Source organism: Cydia strobilella, chromosome Z (assembly GCF_947568885.1).
Source record: "Cydia strobilella chromosome Z, ilCydStro3.1, whole genome shotgun sequence".
In the NCBI taxonomy this organism is placed as follows: Eukaryota; Metazoa; Arthropoda; class Insecta; order Lepidoptera; family Tortricidae; genus Cydia; species Cydia strobilella.
The window spans coordinates 2,659,563-2,681,224 of record NC_086068.1 but is presented as its reverse complement, the minus strand read 5'-3'; the positions used below and the strand labels follow the sequence as shown (position 1 = coordinate 2,681,224).

At 40.2% G+C, this 21,662-nt stretch overlaps 1 protein-coding gene across 1 annotated transcript in view; it reads right to left on the bottom strand.

Annotated features, from left to right (window-relative positions):
* The window catches only part of LOC134754575 (laminin subunit alpha), a 103,692-nt gene that overhangs the window by 54,232 nt on the left and 27,798 nt on the right, over window positions 1–21,662 (bottom strand). The window contains exons 13-27 of the mRNA XM_063690892.1: window positions 18,344–18,519; window positions 15,606–15,782; window positions 14,743–14,865; window positions 13,130–13,288; window positions 12,500–12,753; window positions 10,840–10,976; window positions 9,810–9,948; window positions 9,063–9,251; window positions 8,173–8,508; window positions 7,490–7,639; window positions 6,330–6,468; window positions 5,160–5,314; window positions 4,368–4,527; window positions 2,905–3,045; window positions 376–468 (exon numbers count right to left, since the gene is read on the bottom strand). Coding sequence (XP_063546962.1) covers window positions 376–468; window positions 2,905–3,045; window positions 4,368–4,527; window positions 5,160–5,314; window positions 6,330–6,468; window positions 7,490–7,639; window positions 8,173–8,508; window positions 9,063–9,251; window positions 9,810–9,948; window positions 10,840–10,976; window positions 12,500–12,753; window positions 13,130–13,288; window positions 14,743–14,865; window positions 15,606–15,782; window positions 18,344–18,519 — 2,528 coding nt within the window. The remainder of the gene's footprint in view (window positions 1–375; window positions 469–2,904; window positions 3,046–4,367; window positions 4,528–5,159; window positions 5,315–6,329; window positions 6,469–7,489; window positions 7,640–8,172; window positions 8,509–9,062; window positions 9,252–9,809; window positions 9,949–10,839; window positions 10,977–12,499; window positions 12,754–13,129; window positions 13,289–14,742; window positions 14,866–15,605; window positions 15,783–18,343; window positions 18,520–21,662) is intronic.

The following is a 21,662-nucleotide window of genomic DNA, read 5'->3' as shown; positions in this document are numbered from 1 at the left end:
CATATCACCTATGAGGAAATTATTATGTTCCAAAATATTAATAACCTAAAAAAATATTAAGCAAAAAAGAAAAAAAAAACGTCGTAGAACAGAAAAGTACCACTTTGATCCCTCCTAGTAGGGAATAAAGTGCCACTTTGATACCGCCTAGCAGGGAGGAAAAGTGCCACTGGTCCCTCCTAGCGGGGAGGAATAAGCCCATTTTCGAATAGGTGATGTGAAAATATTATTTTTCTACTCGACTGTAATGGTTGAATTACGATTTCGTATACCAAACTGTTATTGGGTACTTATGTATGGGCTCCCAACTCAACTATAATATTCATTTCAAAATAGTTTAGTCAACTAATTGAATAAAAAAAACATTATTTTTACCGTCGTCATCGCAAATGGCAGCTTGAGAGCAATGACAAGGCCTGCAGTTGGGGAAACCATAATAGCCAGTTTTACAAGCTTCGCAGGTGCGACCTGAAAATAAACACACATATCAATTTCATATTTCAATTAAAAGTGGTGGCCAGCACTTGCGATACAAGGATGTTCTGAAAAGACATATGAAGAGATGCAAACTACAACCCTCGGTCTGGGAGCGGAAGGCAGCGCAGCGGCCCGAGTGGCTTCGCCTCATTCACGATCGAGTCACGCCGCAGTGAGCTCGACAGGAAACGAGATGAGTTTAAGGCTCGGCCGCCAACCTCGATTTGCTACAACTATGTAGGTGGTGCGCTGACGTGCCCAAAATGTGCTCGAGTATTTAGCAAGAAGATAGGGTACGTGAGCCACCTAAGGGCGCACCAGAGAGCGGATCAGCTACACGCTAATAACGCGAATTAAAAATTGCCTACTCCAGAGCACACAGTCGCTGTGGCCGAAATCGGTCAAGAGAGCATCATCATCATCATCATTTCAATGAGGAAAATATACTACTGGGACCGAAGAAGGTGGATGAAAATATCCTATGAGTCAAGAATTTCAAAATATCAAATGCATAGAAGTTTTGGGGATTTCAAGCTTTTTTATCGGGAATTTTCACTCCTTATTCATAATTGTGGTAAATCTTTGTCCATCTTTGATTAATCATGGTAAACAATAGATATAGGTCAATAAATGTTAGTGGTTTAAAAAAGTGCCAACTAAAATATATGCAAAATTAAACAGAATATTTATCAGTACGGTTTTTACTCACTATTATTTTTAGTCGCTTTTGGCGACATGTTTCGGATTCCAAAAGCGACTAAAAATAATAGTGAGTAAAAACCGTACTGATAAATATTTTGAAATATGTCTCACGATAGTTTAAGTGCGAAAATTAAACAGGTTGAATAAATGGCACATTTAGACGTTCAAATACCTTTGTGTATATTTTAGAACGTATTGATTTTATAAAAATGAGCATAGAAAAATTTTGAGATCTGTTTTTCCGGACCTACATCTACAGTGGCGCCAACTGGTGAGCACAAAAACGGTAGCCCTCATAGAGCAACTGTAATGTAATCCCGGCTGTACACACTCGTCGAGAGACCCCGAGACGGGCTGAAAACGAGTGTGTATAGTTTGAATTATCCCAGATTATTTTTTCGGGCTCAAGCTCTAATCTGTTAAACAAAAGCATAGAGTAACTTATACTAGAGCGGTACTGTCATAGTAAATTTTGTAACCCCAGTAAATTCACTGCCATCTGTCGACACACTTTAAAACTATAAATAAATATTTATAAAAATACGATAAAATGTATTTAAATATGGATAAATGATTTTTTTATTTGCATTATTTATTTTTATATGATTTTGACACATGTTCTTTCACTGGTATGCGTTAAAATTATAAATAACAAACGAAACAGTCAACGCCCTCTATACGAGTCTAGGCCAAAACTAGTGGCGCCCTCTGAACGAGAATCAAATTTTCGTGATTTTCGAGGCACGTTTTTTCCTTAGACTGTATCCATCTATTACGGAGTTATATCTATCTTTGACAAAAGGTATTGTTTCCTTCATGCAGTTACACTACTTACCGACATAACTAACGGAAACAAGCCCGTTTAAAAAACAAATTTACCATTCTACTTATATAGTTCAAATTCATAAAACAGCCCATTCGGAGATAACACTGTTTTAGGGTTCCGTACCCAAAGGGTAAAAACGGGACCCTATTACTAAGACTCCGCTGTCCATCTGTCCCGTCTGTCTGTCTGTCACCAGGGTGTATCTCATGAACCGTGATAGCTAGACAGTTTAAATTTTCACAGATGATGTATTTCTGTTGCCGCTATAACAACAAATACTAAAAACAGAATAATATAAATATTTAAATGGGGCTCCCATATAACAAAAGTGATTTTTTTGCTGTTTTTTTTCGTAATGGTACGGAACCCTTCGTGCGCGAGTCCGACTTGCACTTGGCCGGTTTTTAAATTACATGGCTGCCTTGGCACGTGCTGAAGACCGCTCTTAAAAGAAACAAAGGCTTTTATTTAACAGATTAGAGTCCGAGCCAGAAAAAAATCATCTGAAAAAAATCATAGTATACATACCGGAAGGTTCTGGAGTGGCGTCCGCGTACCGGAAGACGAACTGCCGGTAGGCCTCCAACGAGGTGGAGCGACGACCTGGTGAAGGTCGCGGGAATTCGGTGGATGCGAGCAGCACAGGATCGGCCTTGGGGGAGGCCTATGTCCAGCAGTGGACGTCTATCGGCTGACATGATGATGATGATGATTATTATTATTATTTATTATTTATTTATTATTATTTAAGGATGATGATGCTGATGATGATGATGATGATAATGATACATACCGCTCCCCTTTCGTCTCGCCGTTCTCCGATTGCGTCGGAGCGGTGCCAAGACTTTCGGCGAGAGGCGAGAGACTCTCGACGTGTGTACAACCGGCATTATACTTACCAACAACGTTCTCCCGACATTTGCACTGTCCGCCAAACGTTTCGCACTCGAAGTCCGTAGATCCTTCAACATCGCACGCGCATGACAGTGTCCCGCTGTTGTATTCCGCCGTTATTGAGAATACGGCGTCGCGACAGAATCCTGGGACAAAACACAGTGTTATTGTTATTGTCAGCGCCTTTTTCTTGCCGGTTTTCAGATGAAATACAGAAATACAGATTTTATTGGTAAATATAAACAGTACATTTTACACGTCATAAACACTATTGAGTACTTAATTATAACCTTATCATTAGATATAAGTAACAAACAAGTAACATTCTAACATTATTAGTAGGTAGGTAGGTACTAGAACCTGTTTTCGAACGGTGCTGGGTCAATTACTTACCGGCGCACTCGTAAAGTCAGCAACGCGATAGTATGCCTGATCTATAAGAAATGATTTAAGTTTCTTTTTGAATATCGCATCACTAGTCGAGTCTTTAATGACATTAGGTACGGAGTTGTAGGCAATCGGTCCCATGACGTCGAGCGATTGTCGAGACTTAGCGAGTCGATGCTTTGGGAATTGCAACCGTGGTCGTCTTCGCGTCGTGTCAAAAAAAAATGATAGATGGAGACACAAAAAAAAGGCGTTGTGTCGAAAGCATTATCGCTGTAAACGATAGCTGCATTAACCTTTTGGACGCCAATGACGGATATATCGGCACCGCAGGTCCAACGCCAAAGAAAGATTAATCCGTCAAAGGCCACAGAGCAACATAGACCTACGTGCATGTGCATAAAGTTCAATTTCAGTTTTGACACTTCGGTGACGTGGCGTCCGATTGACAGCTTTTGTGTTTGACACGGCGTCGAAAAGGTTAATGGGTACTTTTCTACTAGTAGTCTAATCAACGTTTATTTTAGAACTGCCAAAACTATTTTCCAATGTGGAATTTATATGAAAACTGCGCAGGTGACGCTGACGTCACGGTCAAGTCACCTACTTTCTTTAGTTCTATTCGATTTATTAAATTGTGTCACAAAATAACTGCTGTCTATATGTTTGTCGAGTAATTATCTGGTGCTTTATTTTGTGCATGATGTGAAATAATTTATTTAAAATACAGGAAACATCCCTATTGGTGTTTGGGCAAATTAAATCCATTTTAAAATTAAATTAAATTAATGGGGTTGGCCGGTCGAAGTGTTTAGCAGATGGCGCCAGCATAGCTTGCCCTGTCAATCCCTAGAAATGTGTCAATTTTTTGTTTTTTTAATGCCCTGGATGCCAGTCCTTTAAGCCAAATCTCATAGAAAAAGGGGCAAGCTATGATGGCGCCATCTCTGCAAACCTTTGACAGTTGCCAACCCTGGACTTCAGACTCGACATAATAATACCTAATATTTTTTACCGGCGATAAATTCCCTGCTATAGTCGTACTCTTTATTTAAATTGGCGTTAGAAGGATACAGCTTACCTGTGACCTCAGGTTCGATGTAATAATGGTTGCTGGCGCATTGGGTGATGAATTCCCTGGTGTAGTCCATCATGTTGGCTTCCACCAGCACCGACTCCGTGAAGTAGCGGGGTTCGATGATCAGCACGCTTTGGAGGGACACGCCTTTGTTGTCCGCACCCTGTGGATTCAATGTTGTGTTTAACAAATATGCATTTACTGCCTATACCAGAGGCACAAGGCGGACACGCTATGCGTCAACTTGCGTTCCTATGTGTGAACGGCACGTCTGAACACGCGTCATGCGTCATTGTGTGAGTAAGTTGCTTAAAAACAGTACTGAGCTGCCGGCAAACGGCCGTCAATCTGCTGTCGCGGGGCGAGGTCATTCGAGTCGGGGCGGGGCGGTGCGTGGCCGTTCTGTATGATACTATTACTTATTCTGTGCCAGAGGGCCTAGCCAAGGTGCCAATCGTTTAGCGAACGAAAAGGTAATGTCTTTCTATCACTCATCTGATGTAAGTGCGACATAGAGACATTTTACGCAAACAAGCTTAAGCAAAGCGGCTTCTAAGCAAAATGACACAGTGACATCACGATGTGTTGCCATTTGTGTTAGAGCGTTTGCTCAGTAAAGTGGCGATGCCAGACTTAGACCATCATTTCTGACTTTTGTATTGCTTTAAGACAATGGGTCCCATACAGACATTTGATCCTCAAAACAAACCTGATCGCCTGGTACCATTAAAAAAATTGTCAACTACCCTATTAAAAGATTCCCTGATAGAGCAAGACCCAAGAAATCATTCTTACCTCAAAAGTTAATGAGCAGTTATCAGTGACATCAAAAATCTCGCTCGGTAGTTTAAGCAGTTCCCTGCATCCTGAAGAAGAGCCGCAGAATGGTAGAGTCACTCTTCCAGCGTGGATGTCGTTGCCGCAAGAAATGGTAACGTCGATAGAGCTCTCTGAAAGCAGAGGTTTAAGTTTGGTATATTTCGTATAGTTTGAATCTTCTCAAATGAGTTTTACGGCAAAGACGCTAATTTGTTGAACAATAGTTATTTGTTATACAAGGGTACAAAGTTGTATTTTACCCGCGAGTGTGGAATTGAAACATGAGCAAGGATTCTATAGTTGAACCACGAGCGAAGCGAGTGGGTCTAAAATAGAATCCTGAGCGTAGCGAGTGTTTGAACACACGAGAAGTAAAATACATTTGCACCCGTGTGTAACACAAAACTTTTCGCCTCACTATAGCGAGGAAAGTGCAACATCCACAGGCGTTAGATCATCTTCATCACTGGAATCACAAATTTTTTTACGATATTATAATAGAAAACTCTGGAATTTATGTATTTTTACGTGAGTCGAAGACGGTGAGAGCGGTTTTAAAGTAAAATTTTTGTTGACACTTGACAATGTTGACATTTCTGACGATGCGTTTTGAAATTGCATTGACTCAATTTGTGCGGCCAGTTATATGGAACATCATTATATAAAAAAAAAAACAAATATTTCTTATGCAATTTGAAGGTTTATGACATGGGTTTATGACTTAAAATCATTCAAATCATCATTATCATTCATCATTAAATAAAGCTATATTTGGTATTTTTTATTAAATTCTCAAACCATTTATTTAATGATAATTCATAAAGAACGAACCATTATTATGAGCGTTTTACGTTTTGTTTTCTGTCAAAAGCTACTTAAACACGCTTCAATGTCAAATTACTTTCCCCACTAGTGGATAAAATGCGTTTCCCCCCGCTTGTTTTAAAGGATAAAAGACGGCTTTCCGAGCTAGTGAGGGGAAAAAGCCATTGTTTCTTTTGTTCGAGCGCGTGCCACGCGTTGAGGAATGGCCACGCGCTCAGGCATAATGGCCACGCGTTCGCACAAAATAAACAATGGCTTTTGTTTAACACATTAGGGTCTTTCATCAAAAAACTCTTCATCTATAAATGTCTTATAAGTTACCTGGATGATCAGGCTGATGGTAGTGCAACAGAAACTCATAAGGTCCAGGAGTGGGAACAGAAATATCGACTGTCACGGGCTTCGAACCGGTTACTACGAATGCGGGAGTGGTACTGTTGTCGGGGGGTTCTATTTTCACCTGGAAATAAGTTTAATGTCAACCTAGTACGATTATATATAGTCCTCCTCATCGGTTTCGATGACGGCGACCTCAGCAATTATGGATTACGCCTATTATGGGCTCGAATGTGGCTGGCCAGGCCGAACTTGGTCTTAAAGACTCTATTGCAGGTGCTACAATAGAGTTGGCCAGACGCGTTATACGTATACGCGTACGAGGGCTTCGGTCTTTCTTTACAGTACGATTATAACGTCATGACGATGGACATTTTACGAAAAATTGCAAACCATAACCTAATTTTAAGCTCTACTCAGAACCATGAGCGAGCGCTTTCAATCCTAAAAGAAGAAGTGTTAAAGTGGGAATAGAGATAATATTGGTACTCGATGCTTCAAAATCTCCATGTTATGCGTAAAGGGAAGAGCATTGTCCGAACGGGACGTATTGCGAATGACACTCAAAATACCAAAATTTCATTCTCAATTTGCTTCGCATCAGCAAAGGGACTTAAGGAACATTATAGATAGATAGATAGATAATAGTTTATTCATTAACACATGGTAATAGATACATTTAGAATAAACATCATGTACACAATATCTGTACTACTAAGAAGTGCGACTAGTCAGGAAATTATTGGACTAAGGATTGAATTGGATTATTGAAGTGTAATGTCACCTAACTGAACTCAAACTTGTTTTATCGATTAATAATAAATACCTAAAAACTAAGAAATAAATAAGCAATTAATTCTATAACATAAAAATAATCTATATACAATTTCATTAATAAATTTTAATGCCATGGATCGTACCTGGCTCAAAGGTCCCCATTATTCCCGCTGCGTTTCCCCGCTGAACTGCAATGGATACCTGCTGAACCAGATACGAGCCAGAGCGAGGATCGCAGCCCCTCTCTCGCAAACGACGACGATGACGACGTGCGACCGGCACAAAGTCATAAGCGGATAACAACGCGAAGTATTTCTTGCTTGCCTTATTTAAATACGAGAAATGACAGTCAAAAATGGAATAAATACCTCCTTAGTATTCGCATTGTCAAACCCATTGACGAAAGTCTCGCCATTCCTTCTCAGCGTGTACGGTTTGGGCGTAATGTAGGCCAAGTGCCATTCCGATTGAGGTATCGCCGTGATTGACTTTATGCCAGCCAGATTATCTGCGTTGCCCTGTAGAAAGAAGTAGAAACATTAAATCGAATGTTATTAGTTCATCTACTCCGTGAAAACTATACTCAATATCAGTACACAATCTAGAGGAAGAGGCAGACGACCAGCCACCTGGTGGTCAACTGTGGAGAAGGATTTTAAAGCCCACGACAACCCGGGATAGAATATCCTGGCGCCGATGCACAAGGAGGCCCGACCCCAGATAAGCTGGGATAAGGGCAAGAAGAAGAAGAATGTTATTAGTTCATCATCATATCAGCCTCACTGCTGAGCATAGGCCTCTCTTCCAGTACGCCACTTATCCCGGTCCTGAGCCAATCTCATCCAGAAGTGACCCGCAGTCTTCCGAATGTCGTCCACCCAACGAGCCAACGGACGCCAGAATAGAAACATATTTATTGTATAGTTATTAGAGAAAAAGTGACTGAAGACTGGTTATTACGCTGTTTAGGTTACTCTGACGGGATATGTACGAGATATTCTTAAAACCAGAATTTTCTAGGCAAATAGACAAAACATTTAAATCCACTCACCTCCAGTGTGATCTCATTATTCTCATCAAACACCTCAGCCACAAACGCCCGAGCCTTATCATCTGTCACCACCTGCCTACACGGCTTCGTGTATAGACATTCATTAAGGACCAATCTCCCCTGCGACTCCTGGCCGCCAGTCTTGAAGTTGACATTGATTACGCTGTTGATCTTCGCGCGATTTCCGACCATGTCGACAGCGTTGCGGTCGACAGGTGTGACGTATTCGACGACTATAATGTATTGGCCATTAGGTTTGATAATCCAGTTGTAGGTGAGGGGTTGGGTGCCTAGAACGGGTATGGTGGATGCCGGTACGCCCAGTTCTTTCAGTTGCTGGAAGAGAATTTCGAAAATAGGATTTTGAAGTTTATTTATGCTAGCATTCCTACACTCTGATATTGAAATGTCTGCGTAGTATAGCTTGGTCAAATTATAAGAATTACGAAGTGAAGATGAGAAGTTAAATTGATATCAGTAAGAAGTGAGAATAATTTATACGAGCTGTGTTCAACTTATTAAATTTTAGAACAGATAAGTCCTTGTTTCCGTTACTACGACATAAATGACTATAAAGAGAGTCCAGCGGGCGCAGCATGGTTCCATTTTTATCGCCTTTCACTATGCCCGTCACGTTCGCACTTACATACTTGTTAGAACGTCACGTTCGCACTTACATACTTGTTAGAACGTCACGTTCGCACTTACATACTTGTTAGAACGTCACGTTCGCACTTACGTACTTGTTAGAACGTCACGTTCGCACTTACATACTTGTTAGAACGTCACGTTCGCACTTACGTACTTGTTAAAACGTGAGAGGCATGGTGACAAGCGATAAAAATGTGACCGTGCTAGCCCCTCAGAAAGAGATCAAACAGTCAACTCACCACATTGTCATCCAAGTAATCGCTAGCAGCAGATGTCAGCCCACTGGCATCAACGGTTGGGTACGAGCTGAGCTTAGGGTATCTGAACTCTCGGCACAGATCCTGGTCTCCGATGGTGCAGGGTCTGTCTACCAGCTTCTTGAGGACTGTAGCTTCGTAATACGCTTCGGGTATAAGGACGAAGTAGTCCTGTGAAGAGTTATAGGTTAGATTTGTCACATTTCAGAGTATGGGGAGGATTTTTTAAGAATCAGCTCAGAAAATGATGCTTTTTGAAGCCAGTAGGCCGAGCACATGATTGGCGCGACAGTATCTCGCCGCGAGATAGACCCGTCTTTTACTAACTGTATGAATTAAAGAGGGACGGATAGTCTATGTCGCGGCGAGATACTCTCGCGCCAATCATGTGTTAGCCCGGCTGATGCCTGATTTCTCCAGAATACTTATGGTCGAAGTTATCACAATATCCCTTATCCTTTAGGACGCAACCAGGGATTTTTTTAACTTTATTGCAACTAAAATTATAAGTACAAATGGCGGACTTGATGCCATAAGGCATTCTCTAATAGGTGCAGGATTATAATACTAGAAAAATTAAAACGATAATCACTACTAATTACAACCCAGGTAGCAAAATGACGTAAAATGACGTCAGCGACGTCATAATGTCGGCATTATTACGTCATTATGACGTCACTGACGTCATTTTGCTACCTGGGAAACTACTTACAGTAACAAGATACTTACAATTAGCACTTCCTTGTTGGTCTTGATGGTCACCGTCCAGTTACCAGCGTCCATGACGAAGGGTGAGGGGGTGTTTCCCTTTTCACCCGCCACTGTTACCAGTTGCGGCTTCACCGTTGGCCTTAGAAGCACATTATGCCTGAAAGGTATAAGTGTGGAAAATGAGTGCAAACTTTCTCACTTTCCCTTCACAAGCCCTCTAATTGTGCCATGTGTTCAAAATATTTAAAGAAAGAAAGAAAGAAAATACATTTATTTAACGCACACAACACAGATTACATATATGAAAAAGGTAACATACAAACAAAAAACATTGGACGCTAAACTAGGACCATTTCTAATACTATTATCCAGTCCCCAAGACCTACGAAACCGGGCTTCATCAACCGGATAAAAGATTCCCTACACCCCTTCACCTATAAGTTTAGCAAAAAATGTGTTAAATCAATCAATCAATTCATCTTTATTGCAGATATTTCATTAAAATCACGAGCACAATTGAAATAACAATAAAATAGGTACATTAAAAAATTATTAAAATTTAATCGCAGACTTCGCAGACTTCCAAGATACAGGCTCAACCTAGTTTGGAGTCTGACAGATATATCGATGCACATGTAAACAACCTTTATGATAATAAACTATTTGTATTTTTGTAAATTAATAAAAATAATAATAAAATAAATAAATAAATAAAATGTCAGTCATAAAACAAATAAAAACGCACATTAAAATATTAAACAATTACAAAATAAATATTAATAATGGCCAAAATACCGTCGTATCAACTCAATATAACTCAACTCGCTATATGGTCCAACTCTACGGTTTATGTCATTGCGCTCACATAAGCTTATCCTCATGTCTGTGTACGATAACGATACGGATCCTGACTGAATTTTTAAGTCATCTCTTCGCAATTTTTTCAAGCACGACCTTTTGTGCTCTTTACAGCACAACAGAGGTTCAAACCTACGATTTTCTTTTTATATTTTGCTTTTCTTTTATTACGCTTTCTGAATGTACTCACGTCTGTTGCGAATCTCCAGGGTTCTCCGGGGTGACCAGTATAGTGGCGACAACCGGGTCTTTAAGCGGGTTGGCGTACTTGATCACCATGCGGTAGAGAGATGACTTGCCAAGTTGTACAACGTTGATGACTTCATTCTGAAACATAAATACTTTGGTAATCTTGACAATCCATAAAAAATCGCATGACAAATTAACACAAAATAGGGATGATGACACATGTTGAATTTTATAACAAAATCTAGTAACATAGATAGCAAATGAGCAATTTATCACAATAATGTAGATATTAAAATAATATATGGAAATAATACATAAATACAGGACTTGAAAGTTTCAAAATTTAAGTAATTTTTCAACTTTCAAAAAGGAAAAAAGTAAGGGTACCATTCGATTCCTTATATTTTATCCAAAAAAATATTATACAGCAACTATATACATAAACGCAATATTTCACCGACAAAAACGCAATTTTGTTATTTTGCCCATACATTCAAAATGGGCTCTCAGTGAACTTGACGTCACGTGCCCAGTAGCATTTATACGTCATTATGACGTCAGCTACGTCATAATGACGTAATAATGCCGTCATTATGACGTCCCTGACGTCATTTTGCTACCTGCGGTTCACTTATCGTTTTTTTAGAAGCGTTTCGCGAGTGAAGTACGACTATCATTTCTGACTTTTGTATTGCTTTAATGCAATGGGTCCCATATAGACATTTGATCATAAAAATAAACCTGATCTATTGATCGATTGATACCATTAATAAAAATTTGTCATCTAGCCTATTTAGCGTGCTAGTCAATTAGTGCTACCTGTGCCCTGTTTATCAAAAGCTTGTAGCTTGTAATACAAGCGGAGTTCACTTTTTGACAGCTTTTGTTAGAAAGGGACTTCCACTTGTTTTACAAGCTACAAGCTTTCGACAAACAGGGCACTGCTATCTTGCGCATTTTTTACAAGCAAAAGTTCCCAGGTTTCCACCGTTAAAATAAAAATGCGCAAATAAATATAATAAAACAGCACCAACAATACAAAACTCGTCATGTGTCTCGTCTCTAAAGGGGCCCACTGACTATCAGTCCGCCGGACGATATCGGCCTGCCAGTTGTTCGGAACTGTCAAATTTTTGTTCTAACTGACAGGCCTATATCGTCCGGCGGACTGACAGTCAGTGGGCCCCTTAAGAACTACATGGAACTACTCAGGCGATGCTGGAGATGAACAAAAAGTAACAAAACCGTGTTGTTTTGTAAATTAACCAAAAAACTTACTTGTAACAGCGAGAATATGACGTAACTCTTCCAAGAATGTCCTGCGAACACCTCCTGAGAGTCCCTTGATCTGACAGCGCCTTAAAGCGTATGTCCGTCTCTAGCTCGTGTGTGAACTGGTGAATCATCGGGAATTAGTGAGCTCTGATTAACTGATAGCTTTGGAGCAAAGAAAACTTACCTGTAGAAGCGAAAACATGACGTAGCCCTTCCAAGAATGTCCCGGGAACGCCTCCTGAGAGTCTCTGTATCTTACAGCCCCAGACGGCGTCTGTCCTTCCTCTAGCTCGTATCTGAAGTGGTGGAGTGTGGGGAAATAGTGGGCTCTGATTAGTTGAGAGCTTCATTGCCTTGAAATTAGCTTTGGAGCCAAAAAAACCTACTTGTAACAGAGAGAACATGACGTAGCCCTTCCAAGAGTGTCCCGGGAACGCCTCCTGAGAGTCTCTGTATCTGACAGCACCAGACGGCGTCTGTCCTTCCTCAAGCTCGTATCTGAACTGGTGGAGTGTAGGGAAATAGTGGGCTCTGATTGGCTGAGAGCAGCGGAGGCCTTCGACACGGGAGTGGCAGTAGCATTGGCCGGTGGTCTTGTTGCAGTTGTTGTCGGTGGAACCGCCGACGTCGCAGTTGCATTCTGGTGGAAGAGAAATGAGTTTAAGAACTTGTTTTGCTCGGATAATATACCAGATAATTGTGCAAGGAAAAAACATCATTCGTCAACAAAACATCAACTATTTGGGATGCTGGGATTATACGTAATAAATCTGACAGTGTAACAAAATTCTGAATTTCACTGGATTCTAGCCATGCGGCAGGGGGATAACTTTTTCGGATTTCGAATTTTCTGTTAAAAAATAACCGAAACTGCTTCAAACTTGCAGTAAGTCTAGACAGTGGTAATTTTAAACACCGCCACAACAATAGCCGATCAAAGAACAAATCGACCCCAAATCTTGCAGTTTTAAAACAGCCTAAGAATACGTTTATGAACAAGTTAAGAATCTCCTTACCTGAGCAACCGAAGATGTTTCCAGCATCAAGATTGTAGAATCCATCAGCGCACTCGGAACATTGTCGCTCATCCACATTTGGCTTGCACATGCATTGCCCAGTTTTCGTGTTGCATGATCCCAGCCCGCCTAGGGTGCCGCTCACGTCGCAGTTGCATTCTGGAAAGGGGTGTTTAGTCAGTATCTTTATATTATCCAGTTGTAAAAAGATACAGAGAACCCAGGTAGCAAAGTGACGTCAGCGACGTCATAATGACGGCATTATTACGTCATAATTACGTCGCTGACGTCATAATGACGTATAAATGCTACCTGGGAACACTCCCTGTTCTCGTATTTTATTTTTAAAGGAATGAAAGGATAGTTTCTAAGTTAGGTAGATTTCATGAACACATCATCACGATCATAATCACAATCATAAGATTGCTGGACGATAAAACATGTGTACACGTAAGCATTAATCTTGTAAGCCATGACAATTAGACAGCAAAACAAACTGATTTGGCATATCTGAAGGAACCTTAAATTGCGCCTCGAAAATATCTGCAGCTTCACATAAAAATAAAAACACAGTGTTTTAATCTTTACACAGTGTAACAGTCAATAGAAAACTCATTTCATCGGGCAACAAATTTGAAATGGTTTTCAATGACTATAGGGTATTTGACTACTAGTCAAATCAGTTTCTTTTTTCGAACTGTCAAAACGGTTTTGCTACTATATAATTTATATGAAACACTAGCATGTGACGTCACAATCAAATTACCTACTCTTTATAGTTTTATACGAGTTTTAAAATAGAAATTGTGTCTAAAAATAACTGCTGTCTACGTTACTCCATTAATCTTCTGGTGCTTTATTTCATGCATGGTGTAAAATAATTTATTTTAAAAACAGTCAAATATACCCTAATGCGGCTGCTGAAGCCAATTCCCAAGTGCCAAGTCCCGGTCAAACAAGAAATCGCACAACGGAAGTGGATAGGGCACACCCTCCGAAGACCAGAGGACAACACGGCCAGGATCGCTTACAAGTGGAAGCCGCACGGGAGCAGGCGACATGGCCGGCCGGCGCACACGTGGCAGCACACTGTACACGCCAAGGGCCTGACACTCTTTGATAGAGAAAGATAGTCTTATTGCGATTCCTATAAGAGGAAAGAGAAAATAGCGCCATGTTTTTTCCCGGGTTTTTTTTCATGGTCGGCTTATGGCAGCATAGGTAGGCGATGGCGAAATACCGAAATTTATGTGAAAGAGAAAAAGGATTATCCTGCTATACATTAACCTGTCAATACATGAATATGTCTTTCTCTTACCCCTGGTCGCTCGGTTTCATGTCTATAACTACTATACTATGTCTATGGTCGACGCTGAGCTGCAGGCAGCTGAGGGACGCGGCGCGAGGGGCAGCAGTCTTAGCACGGTACGCTTATCACCATGCCTGTCTCGTTCTAACAAGTATGTGAGTGCGAAAGTGACGGACTTAGTGATAGGGGAAACCATGCTGCGCGGGCTGGACAGGAGCGGATGGCGACGTCTCACGAAGGCCCTTTGTACCATAGAACGACAACAACATTACGGCTGCTTGGTAGGACTGAACAGAAAACATACCTTCGCATCCATGAGGGTTATAATATTGCAGGTTCCAGTAGAGTGGTTTGCAGTCATTGCAGATCCTGCCCTGCACGCGCTCTTTGCATTGACAAAGCTCTCCTGCCGGCACCGATCCGCAACCTGGGATAAAGTTATTTTAACAAGCAGTTTTAATGCAGCATTAAATATAAGACTGACTTATTCATGACATATTAAGATTCCATTTATGACGTTTTCAATCAAAAGATACCACAATGTCGCTTATTATAAGGATGAAAATTGCTTGTATCTTTGCTTGAAAATGACACATTTTACGAGTATATCAATTTATAAATACTAGAACCCAGTACCATCGACTTTGTAAACAGTATCTTTAAATACAAAGTTGAAGAAGGTCGTTAAAATTCTACTTTTAGTATTTACTGTGTGATGTGTGTTTTGTTTTCTGTATTCTTTGTGTTGTTTTCTGTAATGAAGTGTGCAATAAAGAGTATTTGTATTGTATTGTATTGTATGATGAGAACCTAACATTCTTGATTGTAAAATAAAACTATGGAATCGGATTATATCGCGTATATTGAATTTATTCTACATCCCGACGTATATACGTAGTTTTATTTCATGAGTATCTATCGCTGTAACCGAAACAATATTATTCTTGTGTTTAATAAACTGGAGCATATCCTGGTGCAACTACTCGACTTGATCTGATTTAAGATCTGGGCAACATCATTGGGTAAATCTCAAGAAAGCAAAGGATTTAAAAAAAATTAACATTGTTCATTATTGAACAGAGTTTAACGACCAAGTGACCGAGTAACAGGATTAAGAGAGAGAAAACCTTTTTTTTTTTTCATAAAATCTTTCTCTGATAAACTTACCAGCAAAAGAGGCGATAACGCCCTTAGGATCGCAGTTGCACTCCTCACAAGCCGGATAGTTGTAGAAGCTCTCCTTACAGCTGTCACACTTGATGCCGTTGAAGTTGGGCTTGCAGTGGCAATTGCCGGCGTCGTCGCAGGATGAGCCGATGGAGCCGGATCCGTCGCAGTTGCACGCTGGACATAAATATCAGTTATTATATCGAGTAGGATATTTATTTATTCTTTATTGTATTGCAGTCATGTTCATAATACATTAGGTGTTACAGTTTGAGGATGGTAGCTACATGACACCCTGTAAGGGCACTCAATTTTTCTTAAGTCTAGGTAATTACATGCATCTCATACAAATAGCAATAAAATCTATATTTATAATTTTATATAATGGATGCCAGAAGAGGGGCGCGGACCCGGCAGGCCCAGACGGAGATGGCGGGACGACCTAGACACCTTTCTCAACAACTGGCCGGAGGAGGCACTATATCGGGAGTCGTGGAAGACAAGGGGAGAGGCCTTTGCCCAGCAGTGGGACACCATAATGGGCTAGTAAAAAAAAAAAATTATCGACGTTTATGCAACGTTAAATGTCAAGTTCGTTTAGAAAATTATTAAAATAATAAAATAATGATGCTGAATATTAAATGTTAAATGTCCAGGTTAATTTATAAATATATTTAAATAATGTGTAACAATATGGTTAATATTAAATAACTATATGTCATTGAAGAGAATGCATGAATGTCGATAAATGTTTACAATAATATTTCAATAAAATTTAATTAATTCAATTTGGGTAAGTACATAGCATTATTCCAGTGTTGTGTCATTTAGAAATTCGTCTATTGTGTAATATGCTTTCTCTAGAAGAAGCTTTTTAAGCTTATTTTTATGCAATTGCGACCTTGGTCAATTATAAGGGATGAGAATTAGAGCTAACGAGAATCCAATAATTGCCGCGTCAACGTCATTTTTCGTTGCCGCATCACACACTGCGCAATCAGCAATGCTAAAATAGTACATTTTACAACTAGTGTAAAAAGACATTTCACACGTGTTGTAAACGACGTTTTTTAATACAATTGCGAGAAAAATAATAAATTAATATATCATTAGTAGAATCATACCACCAAACCAAACCAAAACCAAAAGTAGCTATACAGCCCTTGATACTTGAGCTGCCGCAGCCCGCGATACCTTCATACTCGTGCGCGCCCCGGCCGCGGCCGCCGCGGGCCCGGCGCGGGTTGGTCAACGACACCGAGGAGTAACGAGTGAGGCCCTGGTACCTGCTCAAGCTAAATTACATTTTAACTGCGTTTCGAAAGTATAGTTTGGAACTAAAAAGTAAAAAGCACTAGTTCGAGAAATTGAGCTTCTCGCACGCTACGCAGCCACAAAAAGTACCACTTTTTGAGCAACTGTATTAAAAAGTATTATATTAGAGTAGTTGGATGCACTTAAGGCGTGAACACTGAAATAAAAGCTGTTAATTTTGAACCTATACAGGGAACCTATCAATCCAAATGTCAGATGGCAGTCGCTTTCGTACAAACTAGTGCCCACATCAATTCTCTCCCATGAGCCGAGGCAAAATGCCGGGACAACGCGAGGAAAATGATGATGGTATTCAATTTTTTCTAATTTTTTATTCAAATTTCAGGATACAAACAAATATTACACGCGATTACATAAAGAATATTGACCAGGTTCGATTCCCGGTTATGTATGAGAGTTAAAAAAAAAGTCTGAATGTCTTTTTTTTAGGAAGCAAACGAGCAGACGAGCCGCCTGATGGGAAGCAGTCATCGCCGCCCATGAACATAAGCAACATTAGAGGAGCCACTTATGCGTTGCCCACCTTTGAGAACCCTAAATACCTGCTTCTTGAAGAACCCCATGTCATAGCGCAAGGGAAACACCTCAGAAGGTAGGTCATTCCACAACTTGCACGTTCTGGGCAAAAACGAGCGAGATGCCCATTCATCAATTCATTATTATTAATTCTAAAATCGACCCCACGTTTCCTAAGAACAGATTTCGCTATCTCTCATAGTTTCTGACTTCTCTATACTGACCCATTTGGATTGATCACCCTGTAATTATACACAATTTTTCATAGGTACGAATTATCCTTAAGTTTGGCAATAGGGTATTTGACTACTAGTCAAATCAGCTTCCTTTTTCGAATTGTCAAAACGATTTTGCTACTATGGAATTTATATGAAAAACTAGCATGTGACGTCACAATCAAATTACCTACTCTTTATAGTTTTATACGGGTTTTAAAATAGAAATGGTGTCTAAAAATAACTGCTCTCTACGTTTCTCTATTAATATTCTGGTGCTTTATTTCATGCATGGTGTAAAATAATTTATTTTAAATACTGTCCAATACCCTATTAAGTACTTAATGTAGTTTTATTATTATTACCCTTGGGTGCCTAAAATTAAAGGAATACCTATGTTAAAATCGAAAGTAAAGTATCGTAAGACATATGTATCTCAAAATACTTATTTAGATCACTACAATTTCACTCACTATTATTTTTTGGCGCTTTTGGCGAGTAGAGCCGCCACGGACACTCGTGCCTGAGGAAGAACTCCCGAAGAGTCCGAAACATGTCGCCAAAAGCGACTAAAAATAATAGTGAGAGAAACCGTAGTGATCTAAATATTTTGAGTATGGTAAATTTCAGTGTCAACAAGTCCTTGAAGTAAAGACAAATTTGACTACTCACACAAGCATTCGGGGTACTTGTAGTACCCCGGCGAGCATTGGTCACACCGTTTGCCACCGAAGTTAGTCAGGCAGTTGCATTTGCCATCAGCCGCGCAGCTGGTCGAAGTAGAACCAGTAGTTGAACACTCGCACTGGACGCATGTACGCTCGCGGCCTTGCACTTGCATGTAGTAACTGGAAAGGGATGTTAGACTAGACGCGGGAACTTATGACACATAACGTCGTTGAGCTTGTAAATTCCATGGAGACTATATAAAGGAGCCAAATCTCTATGTATGAAAAGTGTCCATCAAAAAACAGTAATTAGGCGGCGCCACCATACACCGAAATACTACCAAAAACAACCTACGTAATTTGGTCGGGTTATTTGTTGCCTTATATGGTTCATGTTATACTCATGTCCCAGAGCCTAACTAACGCCACCGGAGAGATTAGGAACTATTATTTAAAGCTGAAAGCGGTCACTTTTGCAACAATTCTGCCATAAGAGATTGGCATCCTTTCTATACCATCCATAGTAAATTCGTTAAAGTTGATTTTTGACAACCGAAATGAAACATTGAGAATATGGATGGTATAGAAAGGATACCAATCCCTTATGGCAGAATTGTTGCAAAAGTGACCGCCTTCAGCTTTAAATAATAGTTCCTAATCTCTCCGGTGGCGCTAGTTAGGCTCTGGGACATGAGTATAACATGAACCAACAAATAACCCGACCAAATTACGTAGGTTGTTTTTGGTAGTATTTCGGTGTATGGTGGCGCCGCCTAATTATTGTTTTTTGATGGACACTTTTCATACATACAGATTTGGCTCCTTTATATAGTCTCCATGATTGAGAACATTACCTATATATACGATAGCGGCCTGTCAAATTTTTGTTCTAACTGACAGGCCGATATCGTCCGGCCCGGCGGACCCCTTAAGGCATGGAGACTATATAAAGGAGCCAAATCTCTATGTATGAAAAGTGTCCATCAAAAAACAGTAATTAGGCGGCGCCACCATACACCGAAATACTACCAAAAACAACCTACGTAATTTGGTCGGGTTATTTGTTGCCTTATATGGTTCATGTTATACTCATGTCCCAGAGCCTAACTAACGCCACCGGAGAGATTAGGAACTATTATTTAAAGCTGAAAGCGGTCACTTTTGCAACAATTCTGCCATAAGAGATTGGCATCCTTTCTATACCATCCATAGTAAATTCGTTAAAGTTGATTTTTGACAACCGAAATGAAACATTGAGAATATGGATGGTATAGAAAGGATACCAATCCCTTATGGCAGAATTGTTGCAAAAGTGACCGCCTTCAGCTTTAAATAATAGTTCCTAATCTCTCCGGTGGCGCTAGTTAGGCTCTGGGACATGAGTATAACATGAACCAACAAATAACCCGACCAAATTACGTAGGTTGTTTTTGGTAGTATTTCGGTGTATGGTGGCGCCGCCTAATTATTGTTTTTTGATGGACACTTTTCATACATACAGATTTGGCTCCTTTATATAGTCTCCATGATTGAGAACATTACCTATATATACGATAGCGGCCTGTCAAATTTTTGTTCTAACTGACAGGCCGATATCGTCCGGCCCGGCGGACCCCTTAAGGCATGGAGACTATATAAAGGAGCCAAATCTCTATGTATGAAAAGTGTCCATCATAAAACAGTAATTAGGCGGCGCCACCATGCACCGAAATACTACCAAAAACAACCTACGTAATTTGGTCGGGTTATTTGTTGCCTTATATGGTTCATGTTATACTCATGTCCCAGAGCCTAACTAACGCCACCGGAGAGATTAGGAACTATTATTTAAAGCTGAAAGCGGTCACTTTTGCAACAATTCTGCCATAAGAGATTGGCATCCTTTCTATACCATCCATAGTAAATTCGTTAAAGTTGATTTTTGACAACCGAAATGAAACATTGAGAATATGGATGGTATAGAAAGGATACCAATCCCTTATGGCAGAATTGTTGCAAAAGTGACCGCCTTCAGCTTTAAATAATAGTTCCTAATCTCTCCGGTGGCGCTAGTTAGGCTCTGGGACATGAGTATAACATGAACCAACAAATAACCCGACCAAATTACGTAGGTTGTTTTTGGTAGTATTTCGGTGTATGGTGGCGCCGCCTAATTATTGTTTTTTGATGGACACTTTTCATACATACAGATTTGGCTCCTTTATATAGTCTCCATGATTGAGAACATTACCTATATATACGATAGCGGCCTGTCAAATTTTTGTTCTAACTGACAGGCCGATATCGTCCGGCCCGGCGGACCCCTTAAGGCATGGAGACTATATAAAGGAGCCAAATCTCTATGTATGAAAAGTGTCCATCATAAAACAGTAATTAGGCGGCGCCACCATGCACCGAAATACTACCAAAAACAACCTACGTAATTTGGTCGGGTTATTTGTTGCCTTATATGGTTCATGTTATACTCATGTCCCAGAGCCTAACTAACGCCACCGGAGAGATTAGGAACTATTATTTAAAGCTGAAAGCGGTCACTTTTGCAACAATTCTGCCATAAGAGATTGGCATCCTTTCTATACCATCCATAGTAAATTCGTTAAAGTTGATTTTTGACAACCGAAATGAAACATTGAGAATATGGATGGTATAGAAAGGATACCAATCCCTTATGGCAGAATTGTTGCAAAAGTGACCGCCTTCAGCTTTAAATAATAGTTCCTAATCTCTCCGGTGGCGCTAGTTAGGCTCTGGGACATGAGTATAACATGAACCAACAAATAACCCGACCAAATTACGTAGGTTGTTTTTGGTAGTATTTCGGTGTATGGTGGCGCCGCCTAATTATTGTTTTTTGATGGACACTTTTCATACATACAGATTTGGCTCCTTTATATAGTCTCCATGATTGAGAACATTACCTATATATACGATAGCGGCCTGTCAAATTTTTGTTCTAACTGACAGGCCGATATCGTCCGGCCCGGCGGACCCCTTAAGGCATGGAGACTATATAAAGGAGCCAAATCTCTATGTATGAAAAGTGTCCATCAAAAAACAGTAATTAGGCGGCGCCACCATGCACCGAAATACTATCAAAAACAACCTACGTAATTTGGTCGGGTTATTTGTTGCCTTATATGGTTCATGTCATACTCATGTCCCAGAGCCTAACTAGCGCCACCGGAGAGATTAGGAACTATTATTTAAAGCTGAAGGCGGTCACTTTTGCAACAATACTGCCATAAGAGATTGCGATCCTTTCTATACCATCCATAATATAATACGATAGCGGCCTGTCAAATTTTTGTTCTAACTGACAGGCC